Raw genomic sequence first — 19410 nt, 5'->3', positions numbered from 1 at the left:
CTCGGGGTATGAAAACAAAAGTTTTTTTTTATTTTGAGTTATGTAAAGGCCGCTTTACATGCTGCGATATCGTTAACGATATCGCTAGCGTGCGTACACGCCCCCATCGGTTGTGCATCACGACCAATTCGCTGCCCGTAGCGCACAGCCGCACAACATCGCTCAGACCCGTCACACTACTTACCTGCCTATCGAAGTCGCTATGACCGGCGAACCGCCTCCTTTCTAACAGGGCGGTTCGTTCGGCGTCACAGTGACGTCACTAAGCGGGCGCCCAATAGAAGCGGAGGGGCGGAGATGAGCGGGACGTAACATCCCGCCCACCTCCTTCCTTCCGCATTGCCGGCGGCCGCAGGTAAGGAGATGTTCGTTGTTCCTGCGGTGTCACACACAGCGATGTGTGCAACTGCAGGAATAACGAACAACATCGTACCTGCAGCAGCAACGATAATTGGGAATAGGGGAGCATGTCAACAATTAATGATTTTGCACGATTTTGCGACCTTTTTCAATCGCTCGTAGGTTTCACACGCAACGACATCGCTAAAGAGTCCGGATGTGCGTCACGAATTCCGTGACCCCAACGACATTGCTTTAGCGATATCACTGCGTGTAAAGCGGCCTTAATTCTCTCTGCAAAGTGTTCTTAACCAGTTCTTACACTGTTGTTTTTCAAATAAAATGACCCCAAAAAAGTAGGAATTGAAAAAAACGACATTAAACAAAGCTTATTCTTAAAAAAATGCATTAAGGCTTTGTGCGCACTGGAAAATGGAATTTTCTCAAGAGAATTATGCAGGCATTGAAAGATTACCGCACCCGCGGTAAAACACCGCGGCAAAGCGCACCGGAAAACCGCATGCGGTTTGCCGCGGTTTTGCCGCGTGCGGTTTGGTACATGTGTTTTATTGCATTCAATGCAATAAAGCACATTGGGGAAAAAAAAAAATCATTTCCTTCTGAGATAGATAGTAGATAGATAAATTAATAGACAGATAGAAGAATAGATAAAGGGATAGATAGATATATAGAGGGATAGATAGATAGATAGAGGACAGATCGCTGCATTTCTTACGGTCGGTAGTGAGTTCACATTACCGGCCGTGGGAAATGCCCTGTGGTTACCTCTGCTGTCTCGCTGCATTCAGGCTGCATTCAGCGCTGTGTCTGTGTCAGTCGCGGCTGGATGTAAGCAGCGCAAGACCTGTGGATTACGCCGGAGCTGTGGATTACGTCGGAGCTTTGTTTCGGGGGGTTAATAAACGGGTGAACGAGGCTTTTTTGTGTTTTATTTAAAATAAAGGATTTTTCGGTGTCTGTGTTTTTTCACTTTACTTACGAGTTGATCATGTCAGCTGTCACATAGACGCTGCCATGATCAAGCCTGGACTTAGTGGCGGCGATCCGCCGCCATTAACTCCTTATTACCTGGATCGCCACTGCATCACGGTATCTAGAAGAGCTGGGGACACTCCGGTACTGCCGCATAATGCAAGCGACAGTCCCGGGGCAGCTGCGGCTGATATTCTCGGCTGCGGGAGGTGGGAGGGAGGCGGGGGACATTAACCCTGCCCCTCGCTCTCCCCAGCCTGAGAATACCGGGCCGCCGCTGTGTGCTTACCTGGAAGGTAAAAATACGGCGGAGCCCACGTGTTTTTTTTTTCTATATTTCCGTTTGCTTTCTATGTGTATTCTATATGTCTGTGTCTGTGTTCTATGTCTGTGTCTGTGATCTGTGTGTGTTTACTCTCTGCTCCGCTTCCTCTTCCTGTCATAATGACATCACTTCCTTGCAAACCGCAGGCAGCGATGTACATTACCGCAGGTAAACCGCGAAATACCGCAGGGAATAACGCAGGAAAACGCAGTGAACCGCACAGAATTTGCTGCCTGCGTTATTCCCTGCGTGATTTCACGATTACATTGGAGTCAATGGAGTGAAATCCCGCAGTGACGTGCGGAAAAGAAGTGACATGCAATTGTTTTTGCTGCGGGAATCCCACAGCAAAACATGCAGCTGTCAAATTCCGCTTAGTGCGCACAGGATTTTTTTTTTCTCATAGGATTTGCTGGCGATTCACTGCAGAGATGTTGTGAACATTTTCTGCAGCGAAACATGCAGCAAATCCGCAAAAAATCAGCGGCAAAAAATGGGCAAGTGCGCACAGGGCCTCAAGCTGGAAAGAAGTGTATCATTTTATGCCTTTCTTACGTCAATATCAATCTAAATGTATTAACACAATTTAAAAAAAAACAAAAAACATTTTTACAGGGCTTATAGCTCCACTTGTGACATAAAGGTTTACACGGTCAAAGAGATAAAAAATTGGAAATCTCTCTATAGTGGCCGCTGCATATCAAGAGAATTTTCATTACTTTTAGCCCCCTGCACACATCCATGATTCCAGTACGTATGACGTCCGTTTTCATATGTACCAGAGGCATGGGCATAAAATCAATGGGTCTGCGCACACATCCCTGTTTTTTCTTGGATGTAGCGACTTGTTCGATTTTCTCCGGCAGCACAGGTGTCACACCGACTACATACTGATGTGATCTGTGTGACATCGGTGTGACACATACCGGAGAAAATACGTGTCTTTGAAATAAAATTTTCTATACTAACCTGTCTCCGCCCCGGCTGTCTTCAGTGCTGCTGTCATTTGTTTCTGGGCCAACACATTATGCTCAGTCATATTCACTGCACTGTGGGCCCAGATGCAGCAACAGCGCCGGAGACAGCAGTGCCGAGGACAGGTGAGTATAGAAGGTCCTTCTGTTGTCCGTGTACAATCACAGATAGAACACGGAGAGCACACTGACAGCACATACTGAAAACACACATGGAGCAGGCACACACATATGCACCCACATCACAGACTATGAAAAACATGCGTTTTTATCACGGACATGTGAAGGGGGCCTTAGACAACATTCACATGTTCAGTATCAAAATCAATATTTTACATCAGTATTTGTACCCAGAACCAGATGGGAACAATCAGAGGAACAGTATAGTAGAAACACAGGCACCAATTTTTCATTCTTCACCCATGCCAGGTTTTGGCTTACAAATACGGATGTAAAATACTGTCCAAATACTGAACATCTGAATGTGGCCTTAGGGTCCCATTACACGTAGCGACGCACCAGCGATCCGACCTGGCAGGGATCGCTGGAACGTCGCTACATGGTCGCTGGTGAGCTGTCAATCAGGCAGATCTCCACCGGGATCAGAGATCCGCCACGAGCCACCAGCGACCCATGTAACGGCGGCTCCCTGCTGGCTACCGGAGGAATCTCCAGTAATGCCAGGCCTGGATTCAATTACCTGCATTTCACTCCGGAGCTCTCAGCTGCAGCCTGGTCTGATCTCAGAGTTTGCAGGACTGCACCGCGAGCGCCGAGTGATTCCCCGGCGATTGTGGTTCAGTTCATAACGGCTGTGGACAGGCCGGGGTGCAATCCGGAGTTCAGGTGAGAGCACCGGAGATCAACCCGGCACGTCTTCAGCTGTCATGAACTGAACCGCAATCGCCGAGGAATCAATTACTAGGCGCTCAGAGTGCAAAGCAGGTTACTGAATCCAGGCCTGGCATTACTGGAGATTCCTCCAGTAGCCAGTCCGACGCTGGGCGCTTGTTGGTCTCCCGCCATAAAACACGCCGATGCGTGCTACACAGCGGGAGACCAACAAGCAAAAAATTGTCTTTATCGTTTTGTCACGATCAGCGACCTCGCAGCAGGGGCCCGCGTCACGTTGTGACGTTTCAGCGATCTCGCTGTGTGTGACGGGGGCCTTAGGCTGGGTTCACAAAATCATTTAAAAAACCGTCAGTTTAATCCAGAAAACTCAGACAACCTTTTTTTCCTCATCTGTTTTGTTGTTGTTTTTTTTTTTTTACAGCCGCAGTTATTGATAAACTTGGATGAGTTTTTTTTTTGTTTTGTTTTGTTTTTAACGCTTTTGTGAGCGCACTCTAAGGCCCCATTCAATATCTGGTCAGTATTGAACAAATTATAATTTATAAGACTACTAATAGTTTTTTTTATATGTTACACAATTTCAATGTATCTGTAAAAAAATGAATACCATACGGATGTTCTTTATGGGATCTATTTTTTTCTGCAAAACTCAAAGAGTTGAATGGGCGAGCCTTACCTGACATACAAAAGAAATTAGTGCATGTGTCAATTTATTTTCATACACAGATTTGATCAGTAAAAAACAAACAAACTCATCTGAGCAGCCCAATTGAATAACAATCGGAATGACTGCTGCCCGGTTTTCATGGACAGCACTTGGATAACAATACGCTCAAATGAGCCCTCCCTAATAATGGCTGTGTGAAGGGTAGAAAGTGAAAACGTAAAAAATCTATTATGAAATTAATCAACACAACATTTTGGGCTTTAATAGTGAAATCATAGGTACACGTTAAAGAAACACTTCCATAAATATTTGTGTTAATTTAATGTTTATGTATATGTGCATGTCATGAAGTGTAGAGTGAGTATATTAACTAGGTGGTTCACCCGTTTTTATTACTGGCCACATCAATAATATGTTGGAAAAACAAGGATTCTATCAAATGCCTTGTGTTGCAAATAGTGCTTGTGACTGGCGCTATTGCGGCCCGATCATCCCCATAGCGTAACCCCCGGGCTGCATGACCTCTGATATCCGGTGACGTCAAGTGAGGCAGGCCGTAGTCTTCCTGAGTGCCTGGGCTGTGGGCGGCGTTTCACAGTTTGTTACAGTCCAGCATGTCGCGTGCTCTCTCGTTCACTGCAGAGTGCTGAAAGCAGGAGTGATGCCGGGTTGTGATGAGCAGTGGATCTCCGCCCACAGCCCAAAGAAGACTTGGGGACTTGGGGTCTGCCTCAGTTGTCGGGACATCACCGGACATCAGAGATCACAAAGCCTGGGGGTCACGCTATGAGTATGAGCAGACAGCAATACGAGGGGCTGCTGATAAGTTTTTGGCTTTGTGATCTGTTTTTGTTTCTATGGTAATGAATGTTACATCAAATGAAAGCCTTATGTGTCTAATATGTTTTTAAAATGTTGTGTTTCTTGCTTATGGCACCAGTGTTCTACACATGCGGGAAAACAAAATGGTGGAGTCTAATGCAATATTCACAGCAACTGAGAGCAGAGGAATGATAAAATTCTTGTTTCTGCAAGGAAAGTCCGCAAAGGATATTCATGGTGATAGGTCACAGACATTGGGGGAACAGTGCCCTTCATATTCTATAGTTAAGAACTGGGTTGCCAAATTTAAAATGGTCCACTTCAGCACCAATGACGAGTAATGTCCTGGACGACCGAGAGTGGTTGTTTTGGAGATCGTTGATGCTGTGCATAACCTCAAACTGGAGAATCGACAAATTTCAGCTAAAGCAATAGCAGACATCTTGGGGATTTCCCATGAACGTGTTTGTGTAATTATCCATGAACATTTGGACATGAGGAAGCTATCTGCAAAGTGGGTCCCAGAATGTTTGACAACAGATCAGAGAAGCATGTGCGTGAAAATTTCCCGGTCCATTTGTCAGTGTTTCCAGACAGATAACTTCTTGGATCGACTCATTACTATGGATGAGACCTGGATTTATTTGTATGACCCTGAAAACAAGGGGCAATCAAAAGAGTGGAGGCACAGTGGTTCTCCTCGTCCAAAGAAGTTCACGGTGCAAAAATCAGCCACTAAGATGATTGTGTCTGTGTTCTGGGATAAGGAGGGCATGCTGCTAGTGTATTACCTTCAAAAGGGCTCCACCATCAATGCAAGGTATTACATTGAACTTTTGGACCAATTGAAGGCAGCTCTGAATGACAAAAAGCGCGGCAAGCTGTTCAAAGGAATCTTCTTCAAAGACACACTGCACAAGCGACCACAGCAAAACTAGCTGAGCTGGGCTTCCAGCTGGTTGACCAACATCCTTATTCACCAGATCTAGCTCCCTCCGACTATCATCTGTTTCTAAACCTGCAGAAACACCTCAAGGGTACCAAATTTCACACCATTTCTAATGCCATGGCTGCTATGGATGCCTGGTTTGAGGCACAACCGAAATCCTTTTTGCTAAGATTACAGAACTTGGAATACTGATATAAGAAGTGTGTTGACATCAGTGACGAGTATGTGAAATAAATGTAAAGTTTCATCATCCTATCTTGTTTCTTTCTGGGTAAAGCCAAAGACTTATCAGCAGCCCCTCATCGTGCTGTTTACAGGCACTATTGGCAACACAAGGAATTTGTGAGAAACCTTGTTTCTGAACATAATATCGATAAGGTCAGTAATGAAAACGGGTGAACCACCTCTTTAATATACATACTCACCACAGCTTTCTCTGGGATCTAGAGCAGTTCTGCTCCTCTTCTCAGTGATGTCAAAACTCTGCAAACTCTCCGAGTCACTCTATGTGTGAGCTGGACGTCTCTTACAATGTAAGACTTGTTCTGAACCTCATTCTGAGGCCTCATAGGCCTACGTTGTAATAGTGACATCTGGGTCACACAGAGCACTGTGTGATCTGGAGAGTCTGTAAAGTGGTGATGTCACTGAGAAGAGGAGCAGAACAGCACTGGATCCGGAAGAATGCGGTGATAAGTGAGTATATTAATACACAACATTACATGTACATATACACATATTAAATGAAAATAAATAAATATTCTTGGTAGTGTTTCCTTAAGCTAGCCAAACACAAGAAGAGGTCTCCTGGACACCCATGCTCTATAAGACACCTTTTATTTTTCAAACTCAAAGTTGTCGAGAAGATTCCCCCTTATTCCACTGTTTGTTTTTGTTGTGATCCACCTCTTTCTTTAGTAATAACTAGTTAAGTAAATACACTTCATAGAAATGGCCAGATTAATCTTTACACGCCTACTCTTTCCCTCTATTTCCCCATGAGTATATCCAGGGCTAAGATATTATTATTATTATTTATTTATAGAGCACCATTGATTCCATGGTGCTGTACATGAGAGGGGGTTACATACAGAGTACATCTACAAGTTACAATAGACAGACTAGTACAGAGGGAAGAGGGCCCTGTCCTTGCGGGCTTACATTCTAAAGGGTTTTGGGGAGGAGACAGTAGGTGGGGTGTAGGTAGGCCGGCAGCTCCGCACGGTGGTGGGGCGGCGGCTCCGCAGGGTGGTGGGGCGGCAGCTCCGCAGGGTGGTGGGGAGGCAGCTCCGCAGGGTGGTGGGGCGGCAGCTCCGCAGGGTGGTGGGGCGGCAGCTCCGCAGGGTGGTGGGGCGGCTGCTCCGCAGGGTGGTGGGGCGGCAGCTCCGCAAGGTGGTGGGGCGGCAGCTCCGCAAGGTGGTGGGGCGGCAGCTCCTCAAGGTGGTGGGGCGGCAGCTCCACAAGGTGGTGGGGCGGCAGCTCCGCAAGGTGGTGGGGCGGCAGCTCCGCAAGGTGGTGGGGCGGCAGCTCTGCAAGATGGTGGGGCGGCAGCTCCGCAAGGTACAAGATCCTCCGCAAGATACATCATGATATACCGTAGATTGCACCCAGGAAAAGGAGTTCTGCATTGATAAGGTAGGAAAACTATTCAATCAGATTCTTTACTCAATTTTCAAACAACTTCACGCCTGGTATAACCCTATGGCAATCCTCTGCTTCATTGGAAAGAGAATACATCTGCCACGTAATGCCGAACGGCTTCGTATTATGCCACTGAGCTACTTAATATACAACATGGGCTGAATATTGTAGAAACAAATTGTCCAAAGAAGAAACAGAAGGGATATGCTCAGGTAGCTTAAAAGTGAAGTCAAAGGCTTAAAAGGTTTATAAAATATATGCAAATCCTAAATTATCCCTTAACAACCCAGTGGGACTAATTGTGATTAATTTCCATGTAAATGAGCAAAGTATACAGCACATTACCTGCCAAAAAAACCTCACCCTTGCAACCAAATGCGGCTTTGATGTATTTATTTCTCACGAAGCGTTCAGCTTGCTCAGACGCGTTGTTACATAGATTAAATGTAGAATATCAATGCATGAGATGCAGCCCTCGCGAAAGCAGCAGAATTCCTCCACATCTGACATGTTCTATTAAAAAAGAGCTTTCTGTGAACTTTTGTTATAAAACTTTACCAATGCTGCACACCGCCAGGCAGGATTGCTTTCATGCAGAGAAGAAAAAGAGTTCACTCTCTTGGATTTTTTATTTTTTTTTTTTAACTAAAGAAGCCTGGGACACAATAATGGTTCGAAATAAATCTTAACAAAAGCCGGAACGAACGATGCCTAACCTCTGCTTTTTTGAAATTCCCCTAGTAAAAGAAGCCGTGAAAAGCATTAGCTGCAGGAAACGAGACAGAAGGATTCTAATTATGATTTTATTATGACAAATAACTCACCCTCTTGCATAACACCAGTATCAGACAAAAGCACATGGCTTTATCTTTAGAACAGATTCTCCTCCTCTTTGCTGTCAGAGAACAAGAAAAAAGAAATAATAGAAAATATGTCACCGGATCCTCCACGTGTGACTCATGCTCAAAATCTGCCTCTAGAATAAGCATGTCAAACAAAAAATCATTTTTTGGCATTACGACCAATACCAACAATAGGGTTTGAACCCAAAATTCACTCAAATTCTGTGTGACAGCACTCTACACTTAATACATGAACTCTACTACAGCTAAAAAAAATTACCGTAAGGTACTCGGTTCATAGAAGGGGCAAAATGATGGGAGTCTGGCAGATGGCACCCCTGCTGATCACAACCATTATAAATGAAGCTGAGCACAGTCATTATTGCCTGAAATAAATGAGCATTATAGCGCCTACAAGCCTGACTTGTCATCATTCATTATCTAGAAAACAGGAACCTTTTTTACGATAATTAAAAGGAACTTGAAAGTTGATGCAGGCTGCCTGAATCTCAATCAGTACGTATCAGACTCTGGCTCTATCATTTCAGCTAGGTATGCTTTACTTTGAAACACTGCAGTATTTAAGACAAAACATACATAGTCAATCGGGGACTATGCCACTCGGGTGAGTAGTCCCAAAGGTCAGTACCCGGTAAGCTCTGCCCTGCTCCCCCTTGTGTGACAGGTCTCTATGCGTGCATGTGCATATGTGCGTGTGCGTGTGTGTCTATGCGTGTTGTATGTATGTATGTATGTATGTATGTATGTATGTATATATATATATATATATATATATATATATATATATATATATATATAGAGACAGACCTATCACTCAAGGGCAAGGAAATACTGCTGGAGTCCAGCCTTTTGGACAAGCCCCCAAGCAGCTGGTCCCTGGCTGTGATACATGTTAAATATACGTTGATTACGATGATAAGTGCTATATTATAACGTTATTTCTAGGATACCTTAAACATGTTTTTATACTATCTAGAAATAATTAGGTATTGATAGTCCTTAGTTGAAATTGTGAAACGTGCAGTTAGTGTTGTGGTTGCACATTTATGACCTCTAGCAATCAATGGCTATTAACCCCTTACCAACACAGGAAGTACTGGTAAATCCTGTGTCAGCTTCGCCGAGCCCACATCTTTCCCTGCACGTCAGTTCATCTGATCAACCAACATTCCTGTAACAGGCATGGGTGGATCAAAGACTTACCTGTGTCCATTAACTGGTTAAATCCCGCTGTCAATCTTTGACAGCGGGATTTAATGCGAGTTGAAGGGTAGCCTGTCATTCCCCATGATGCAATCACGGGCGCCAATGGGTTGTGATAACAGCCAGGGGTCAGCTGATCTCAATCCTATTAAAAATTTATGGGCAGAGCTGAAAAGGCAGGTTCAACAAAGGCGACCTACAAAGATGGCTCACTTACACCAGTTCTGTCAGGAGGAATGAACTTGAATGCTTATCAACTAATGTGAAAAGCTTGTGGAAAGATATCCAAAAGGTTTCACCCAAGTCATTCAGTTTAAGGGCAATGGTAGCAAATACTAATGAAATGTATGGAAACTTTAGACTTTGCAGAAAGTAATAAAAATGACTTAAAAATTCTCTTATTGTTTTGGTATTTGGCAAATCAAAATATTTTTGGTTCCTAATTGACCTAAAATGGGAAAGGTTTATTCTGATTTAATGTCAGATAGTGAGAAAAACATGCATATGTGTTTTTTTAGATATTGTATGTAAACTTCTGATTTCAATTGTATACGTTTGGAATCTACATACCTGGGGAATCATATTGCTTAGTCAGGTTTACCATATAGTGAACATAATAAATAAAAATTAAAAAAAATTGTGAAATGTAACTTTTTTTTGCAATTTCACAGCACTTGGAATTGTCTACCATTTTCAGTACTCTACAGGGCAGAATGCATTGTGTAATTTAACAGTACAACATGGCCTGCAAAAAAAAACCAAAATCCTCATGTGGCCATATTGATTTAAAAATAAAAAAAAATATGGCTCTTGGAAGAATGGGAGGAAATAAATGAAAACGAAAAATAGAAAATGGCTACGGCAGGAAGGGGTTATTATCTGATCATTAGGGTTCAACTACTTGGACACCCAGCCAAAAAGTACCTTTCCAATACTGTCCCAAACTGTGCTCCACCTATAGAAATGTTAATTTGAAGCTGGTGTAATTTCTAAAAAAAGATCAGAAGTCTCTGCTGGGTATCACTGGGAATCCCTTCCGTTGAATCACTGTAATCAGACAAGAAATCAATAATCTGTATGTGAGAAAACCTCCAGAACCGGCCAGCACATTGCAAGTTCTTCCCTAAGGACAGCGCTCTAGGCGTTGTCAGGCTACAAGATTTTATGCCTCTTTCATAAGCAGTTCTAGGGTTCATGTTGCGGTATGGTAAGACTGTACAAATGATCAATAGAAAATCTGTTGATCACAGCCACAACTGCTCTGGGCAAATATTCAATAACTGCCAAAAGGTTGCAGATGCCACGCTCTAATAAGGAAAGCAATGAAATAATGCCACAATCAACCGCACTCAATACAACTCAAAACGTTTTAAAAAGAAAGAAAAGAATTGCCTTTAAAAAGGGATTTCCAGGTCTAAACTTTTTTTTATGCTGATCATTCTATGCTTCCTTAAACTTGAAAATAAAACAAAACCGTCATTCCCCTTCCAGAGCTCAAGCAATGCCTATTCGATGCCTGTCCCTCATTTATTGACAGACTATAGCAATGATATTAAGACTACTGCACATGTTGACACTGCAGCCAAAATCACTGAGCTAAGCAGCTAGTGCTGTCTACATGGACACCATCACTTACTTGCAGTGGTTCTGTGTGCTGTAGTCTTGATGTCCCCGTTGCAGCTTGTCAACAAAGATTGGAACTACCGTAGAGGTGTAGGTCAGGGGCGAACATATTAATGCATATCGGCTGCACAGGGGCCCAAGAGGTTAGGAGGCTCCTTACCACCTCCAAAGCAGTTGAAATTGTTCATTGTGATGGGCTTTTGGAATGAAAGGGCCCATATTTTGTTTTTGCACACCAAGAGACCATAATAAAGGTGTATTAAAGGGAACCTGTCAGGTGCAATATGCACCCAGAACCACGAGCAGTTCTGGGTGCATATTTCTAATCCCTGCTTAACCGTCCCTGTATCTAGTAGCATAGATAAAGAGATCTTTTAAAAAAAAGTATTTCTAAAGATCTTTTATCATATGCTAATGAGCGCAGGGATCAGTCACAAGGGTGTTAGTTCCGATGTTCATTCCGCCCTCTTAGTGCATCAGCAGTGGAAATGCAGGTACCTCTTGTCTGTTGATCAGAAGTCTCAGCACTTCCAGTCATGCGTATTGGACCTCTCTGAAGCGCACACCCGACTTCATATGACGCATGACCGGAAGTGCCAGGCATTCATATCAGCAATCACAGCAGACACAGGTACGCGCAGCCCCACTAGTGATGCTGCATTGAATTGCATGTTAGCACGCCCCTGTGAGAGTGCTGCCATACTAAGAGGGCGGAATGAGCACAGTCGCTGCGCTCATTAGCATTTCATTCAGGATCTTTAGAAATACTTTTTCTAAAGATCTCTTTATCTATGCTACTAGATACAGGGACGGTTAGGCAGAGATTAGCAATATGAACCCAGAACGGCTCGTGGTACTGGGTGTATATTGCACTTGACAGGTTCACTTTAAATTTACTGATAATAACAAATTGAATTTCTCAGTAAGATCCGGGAGAACAAGCAAATACAAATTATGCCTTATCCACTCATCTCTAGTAGATGTGATGAGGAAATCCCTTTAATTAGAGAGGAAAATTTTAAAAATTGCACACTAACACTAAATGAAGTTAGAAAAAGTTTACTTTGTTGTTACACTGTACCTAAAAAACAGCTAAGGGGGTCTCATTTTGACAAGAACTGATCTGTACAGCAAGTGTTATTTCACCTTGTTCTATGAGGAAATTAAGAGCTACAATATGTTTTTTCTTTACCAGTGCAAATTAGGTTGTAGATGTTTTTACAGTAAGCAGCCATAGTCTACTTGCCATATGTTTTCAGGGGTCCCCAGTAGAATCCAAATCAACTAGTTCTATGTTCTTAGAAATTGATCGTACAGATGAGTCTCTCTCTACTTGTCATATGCCTGGAAGAAAAGCCAACAGAAAATAGCCCCACACTGCCTGTAATAGGAGAGGACCCAGCAGAAAGCAGTCCACTTTAATTGTAGCGGTCCCCAGTAGAGAGGTAGCCCCGCCACTTACCATATGCTTAAGGAGACTGTTGTAGGGAGGATTGGCACTCTAGCAGTAATGCTTTAAAGTATGTGACAAGGGCAGCGGGACTCCTTACTCACAGGAACAGCTGCCAGCATAAAACATGTGGCATAGGACTCCTCTAATGGGAACTGCTACAAGTAAATGACACAGTTAGGCCGGGGTCCCACTTGCGATTGCCTCGAGTGTATCTCGCGCCGAGTCTTGTGGTGCATCACCCGGCACGGCGCACACTCTCCTCACAGGAGCGGGCCGGTTGCATGCATCTCTATGCAGCCGACCCGCTCATGTGAGCAGAGTGTGAGTCTGTGCCGAGTGATACACCGTGAGACTCGAGCGAGATACACGCGAGGCAATCGCAAGTGTGACACCGGCCTTAGAGAGGGTCTCCGCTCTGCTGGAGACTGCGATAGGTAAAGGACAGGTAGAGGGGGTCTTCTCTCTACTGGAGACTGCGACAAGTAAATGACAGGTACAGAGGGTTTCCTTTATACTGGAGACTGCGACAAGTAAATGACAGGTAGAGAGGGTTTCGTCTCTGCTGGGGACTGCAACAAGTAAATGACAGGTAGAGAGGGTCTCCTCTATCCTGGGGACTGCGACAAGTAAATGACAGGTAGAGAGAGATTTCTCTATACTGAGGACTGCAACAAGTAACTGACAGCTAGAGAGGGTCTCTGCTATACTGGGGACTGCGACAAGTGAATGACAGGTAGAGAGGGTCTCCTCTCACAGATGGGGACTGTGACAAGTAAATGACAGCTAGAGAGGGTCTCTGCTATACTGGGGACGGCGACAAGTAAATGACAGCTAGAGAGGATCTTTGCTATACTGGGGACTGCGACAAGTAAATGACATGTAGAGTGGATCTTTGCTATACTGGGGACTGCGACAAGTAAATGACATGTAGAGTGGGTGTCCTCTAAGCTGGGGACTGCGACAAGCAGATGGAACATTTCTGCCACGGACTCTTGGAAGAATAATTTACATTAACAGCAGGAAAGCTTTGAGGCTTTAGTTGCACTAACACAGCAATGCACAAAAACATCATATGTATTTATTTTGGCAGCTTCTTTTCCAGTACACTGCAGTAACCCTCGCCCCATTAGCATTTGTCTAATACTAATATAATGCTATCTGAAATAGAAATTGATAACTCTGCAAGATAACTTCTCTTCTAAGTTAAGATCTTTTATTTGGTTTAAAAAAAAATAAAGCTGTAGGCCGTGGACGCCAGATATATTCTACCTGTGAATGAGAACATTTGGTTTCTGAAGTTTGATCTTAGTGCTAGTGGAGAATAGGGAATATATTTGCTTTTAACCCTGGTATGCACCATGAAAAAAATGTTACTAGTTGCATCAATCTACATGGGTTACATTGAGTTTGGCATCCAAAAATAAGCTTAAAAATGCATTCATAATGTGATTATAAAGAGTTTACTAATATACTTTTATTTCAAAAAGGGCCCTGATCTACATCTATCAGTTTTGGCCCTGTCAGCTCAGCCCCCTGACCTGTGTTCAACACAGGAAGGCAATTTTTGTGTTGCCCACTCATCCCATGTGTATGAAGGGGGCTGGCTGATTTTTCTTTCCAATAGGTCAGCCAGCCCCCTTCTACGTTTGTGCGCTGGTTATGACAGGAGGGCTTTAAAGTAGCTATTAAAGTCAGCCAGCTCCTTTTAGTTTGTGCACTGGTTATGACAAAGGAGCTTTGAATTAGCTATTGAAGTCAGCCAGCCCCTTTCTATGCTTGTGCGCTGGTTATGACAGGAGGGCTTTAAAGTAGCTATTGAAGTCAGCCAGCCCCCTTCTATGCTTGTGTGCTGGTTAGGACAAAGGAGCTTTGAATTAGCTATTGAAGTCAGCCAGCCCCCTTCTATGCTTGTGCGCTGGTTAGGACAGAGGAGCTTTGAATTAGCTATTGAAGTCAGCCAGCCCCTTTCTATGCTTGTGCACTGGTTATGACAGGAGGGCTTTAAAGTAGCTATTAAAGTCAGCCAGCCCCCTTTAATGCTTGTGTGTTGGTTAGGACAGAGGAGCTTTGAATTAGCTATTGAAGTCAGCCAGCCCCCTTCTATGTTTGTGCGCTGGTTAGGACAGAGGAGCTTTGAATTAGCTATTGAAGTCACAAGCCCCCTTCTATGCTTGTGCGCTGGTTATGACAGAGGAGCTTTGAATTAGCTATTGAAGCCAGCCAGCCCCTTTCTAGGTTTGTACATTGGTTACGACAGGGGGGGGCTTTAAAGAAGCTAATGAAGTTAGCAAGCCCCCTTCTATGTCTGTACACTGGTTAGGGTAGAGGGGCTTTGAGGTAGCTATTGAAGTCAGCCAGCCCCCTTCACACAAACCTCTGACATAGTGTCACAAGAAACTGTTGGGGACAAAGCCTGAAGTGAAGCTGATGCACCCTGGTCTAAGGCGAATAGCTAAAAGACTGGGGCACCTACATTCTTATTCTTTTTTTATAAATTGTATTTAAATAATAAAAATGTTTATAATTAAATTATGACAAAATCTAAAAGGTTTTTTTTTATGAACCTCTACTTTCAGACTGTCCTATGTGATGAGATACGTACAGAGATCATTATAAATGTACTGTATGTATAGAGCATACTGTTGTAATGTATGTAGAATATGTATACAAATTATTTTCCCCTTTTCTTGCAATTCTGGTCCCGGATTACAGCAATCAGGGGCTACATCTTAACACAGTATACATTACCGCCCTGCTGGGCTATCTTAGGCTAGTTTCACACTTATGTTTTCTTCCTTCAGTCGCAATCCGCTGTTTTGGAAAATAGCGGAATCTGTTAACGGATTCCGTTGCTTCCCATAGACTTGTATGGACGATGAATTGCGACTGATGGACCTGCGTTGCTTCCGCTGGCCGACGCTGCGTTGCTCCGCCGGGCGGAAGCAACGCAGCATGTAACGTTTTTCCGTGCGTTAAACTGACGCAGAGCGGCGGATTCCGTCGGCGTCCGTTGTTTTTATAATGGACGTCTATGGTGGCGGATTCCGTTAACGCATCCGTCTTTACACAACTGCGCATGCCCAGATGTGTAAAGTCAAGAAAAAAAAACTATAACGGATTCCGTTGTTTTGTACGATCCGTTGTGCCACTATATGCAACGCATCCGTTGCATCCATCACACAACTCAATGCAACGTATGCCGTTCAACGCAACTGTGAAACTAGCCTTATGAAGTCATATTCTAATATAGAACCCTTTAAATTTGATTCCAGTGTTGCACCACCTTTTTCAGGTAGTGGCAGACCCAGTTACAGGTACCATATTCCAAAAGGTGTTAAACAATGGCAAATAAGAAATCCAAGCTTCAGGACCAGCCTCAACCTACAGAGTAAACACCTGTTCTGTGTTTCACAGACGCTTCCGAATTGTCATTCTTGCTATTAATTCACTCTATGATCACTCTCTTACCAGCTACTAGATTATTAGAGCACAATATGAAGGCTCATTAATCTGTAGAGGGAAGAAGAAATTGTGCCAAACTCAATTACATGTCCACATAATCTTATTTTAAGCCCAAGTCTTAATACCCTGGTATAGGCAGCAAAATACATAGAATAATATACATAAGACAGTGTAATATCATCAGTTAGTGACAGGAACTGACATGGGTATTACCAGAGGCTCCTGTACACTTATGGAATAAAAGCCACAGTGTATATACTGGGAAAATGATTGCTTTGCTGGTTGACATCAGATTCATCACCAAGGACAGCTCACCACTATACACACTCCATTCATGGTGCTGACGATAAATATGAGCTTGCTCCATAGACAAGGGTCTAAAACATGTATTATGCAAAGTTTCCTCTCCATTAAATGGAGAAATATGAGTGATACTTTATTAATCCTCATTCGTACTGTCAGACAGTAATAATGCTTATACACAAACAAAACCTTTAACACTTTTCTTTAGAATTGACCATAAGGAGGAATGAAGCAATGACGCACAAATATTATAAAATCTCGTAATTACAATCTCAATATCGCAATAAAGAGAATTGTAGCACAAAAGAGTAAAACAATTGATAAACATGAAAGTCACATACAAGATGCAAGGTTTCTATGCCGGCTGAGAAGAAGGGTGCTCCACCTCAGCTCCCCAATCTTAACAATGCTTGTAAAGATTTCGCTTACCTTTTTCAGGGCTTAAATTTTTATATACTTCAAGGTCTGCCATTAAATATGTTACGATCACACATTATTGGCACACAAACTGCAGATGTTGTCTGGATCCAAGGTTCTTCACTTCTCATATTTCCAACATTACGTGAGAAATAACAGGTTTCCCTCAAAGAACAGTGACTTGTCTAGAAGAATCCACATTCCGAAGATATAGCAATCTAATGATGCCAGAAAGCAGAACTTTCTCCAAAGTGGAATGTCTATAGGGGAAGAAATCCAGAGAGCGTCTGCCGGGCTCAGCTGCTATTGTGGGAATGCACTGGCTGTCAGTACTTTTGGTATGAGACATGCATGCATAGTGGGGCGATTAAGATCCTTCAGGCATTAAATGTGCAAAATCCCCTTGCAGATTTCAAACGTAAAGAAGATCCTTGTCACCCAGGGAGGTCAGTCCGGAATTGATTAGCCCTCTTTAAACCTGAATAACATGAGGTGTATACTAAGGGAAGAGAAAATAGGAGAAACACTTTGCAGTGCAATGTGTCTCCGTCACAAAGGCACCAGTAGAAGGCAATTGCTATGCTCATCAAATAGTCATTCAAAGCCTTCATTACATTTTAGATTATTGTTCCAGGTCTGTGGGGAACACATCGAGTCCTGGGTCCCTCCTTGTAATGACAGATAATACACAATGAACCATTTGTGACACGTCTGCCTCGAAAATAAATGCCACATTTCTCTTAATGGTTTGCTGCACAGAATCACAATCCGAATCCTAGTCTTGACATCTACGGGGTCAATTTTTCCTAGGATTACCAGCTTTTTTTTTTTCTATGGGTTACGCATGAGAAACCTTTTATTTCCACTTACGAGGAAAAGATGAGAAATGTGATTATTTTCTAATTATTCTATTTCTGTTACCGTGTTTCCCCAAAAATAAGACAGGGTCTTATACTATTTTTTGCTCTGAAAGATCTGCTAGGGCTTAGTTTCCTAGGGCTTTAGTTTCCACATTTATTCCTGAACAAGAATTCAGCATGTATTCAAATATAATCATGTCCTGACATTCTGGAACATTAACATTTTGTGCTAATCTTATTACTGGTTAAGATGCACATTTTCTTATCTGATCTGCTATTTTCATGGTGCAGAACCAGTCCTATAGTGGTGGGTACATTCCATATTTACAATGGTTTAAATTACCTGCTTAAATTTATTATTCTCTATGTAATGCTAAGTTAACCCTCACAACAAGGCTGACACCCCCTAAAAGAATTGCACTTACTAGACACCATACAATTAGAGTTGCCGAGTAAATGGTCTCTCAAATACGAATCTGCATCGCTATCAGGTCCCCTTTACGTTCTACAGCGGTTGGCACTCCCCTAGTGAATGGAAGCAGTATCACGCAGAGTGATACTGGTTCCTAATCGGTTTGTGAGAGCTGCAGTGCAATGCAACTGGTACAGCGAGGGTCTTCACACATCCATGTTAGATCCCATTCACCATTGACACTTGCCAACTGTAATTGCTTGCGGTCAGGTGAGTCCTTTTTTTGGGGGGGGGATGGAGGGGTGGGTGGGGGCTTTCTTTTGGAGATGTCTGCTGTCTTTGGTTAAGAGTCCTGCTGTATTTAACTTTTTTTTTAGCTGCTTGGACACTTCCATTTGGAACTACAACTACGGCTTATTTTTGGAGTAGGGCTTATGTTTTACAGCATACTAAAAAAGCCCCCAAAATCATACTAGGTCTTATTTTTAAGGGTAGGTCTTATTTTAGGGGAAGCCAGCTATGTACATATTGTATATAAATGCCACGTCATTGTGAGGTGTCCATAAATAGCAGAACTGTCTATGTTTTAGGTTTTCCCCTTCTTTTTGATTGCAAGCTTATTTGAGTACAGCGCTGTTCTCATTACCATGTACATACATATTGAAAATGCTCCACTACATAAAGTTTACACATGCCACTAAAGGGCATGGAAGTTATCCTGACATGTTTATTTAGTAAATATATGAGTTACCTATGAAAAAAATAAAATGCCGTTTCACCTTTTCTTACAACTCTGAATGTGGCTGTCCCTCTGTGAATGCTCTTGGGACTGTATTGATAATTGGGTGTTATTTATGCAGAGTGACACATTTTGCAATGAGTGCACGTTGTCAGATGGTTTAGGGACATAAACAATTGAGAAAGGGAATGGTAACATCCAGTTGTTAATTAAGTCATCTATTTCCAGGTAGAATAAGGGAGGAATAATGCAACAAAGGGTTCAAAGAAAGGATCGTCCTTAAAGGGGTTGGCCAGACTAAAATAATAGGTTAATGTGACTGTAGACTTATGAAATCTCCCAGTGCCCACACTGTGTGCTGCGAGGAATCATTGGTTTCTGAGCTGGGAACGGCGGTCACAGAACCACAATTGTGCGATATGCATGTTCCCCACCAGAAACCAACTAGTGGGTGTGGCCTTACTCCATCCAAGCATATAAAGCAAAGCCACGCCCGTTAGATGGCCATGC

At 43.1% G+C, this 19410-nt stretch overlaps 1 protein-coding gene across 1 annotated transcript in view; it reads right to left on the bottom strand.

The window, feature by feature from the left end:
- The window catches only part of PLCH1 (phospholipase C eta 1), a 232913-nt gene extending 215329 nt beyond the window's left edge, over positions 1-17584 (bottom strand). The window contains exon 1 of the mRNA XM_075340717.1: positions 16902-17584. Within this exon, the coding sequence (XP_075196832.1) occupies positions 16902-16944 (43 nt within the window). The 5' untranslated portion in view covers positions 16945-17584. The remainder of the gene's footprint in view (positions 1-16901) is intronic.
- Between the last annotated feature and the right edge of the window lie 1826 nt (positions 17585-19410).

The sequence above is a fragment of the Anomaloglossus baeobatrachus genome, chromosome 3 (assembly GCF_048569485.1).
Source record: "Anomaloglossus baeobatrachus isolate aAnoBae1 chromosome 3, aAnoBae1.hap1, whole genome shotgun sequence".
Lineage (NCBI taxonomy): Eukaryota > Metazoa > Chordata > Amphibia > Anura > Aromobatidae > Anomaloglossus > Anomaloglossus baeobatrachus.
Note: the sequence above shows the minus strand (reverse complement) of the source record. Positions and strands in the feature narration are given on the sequence as shown.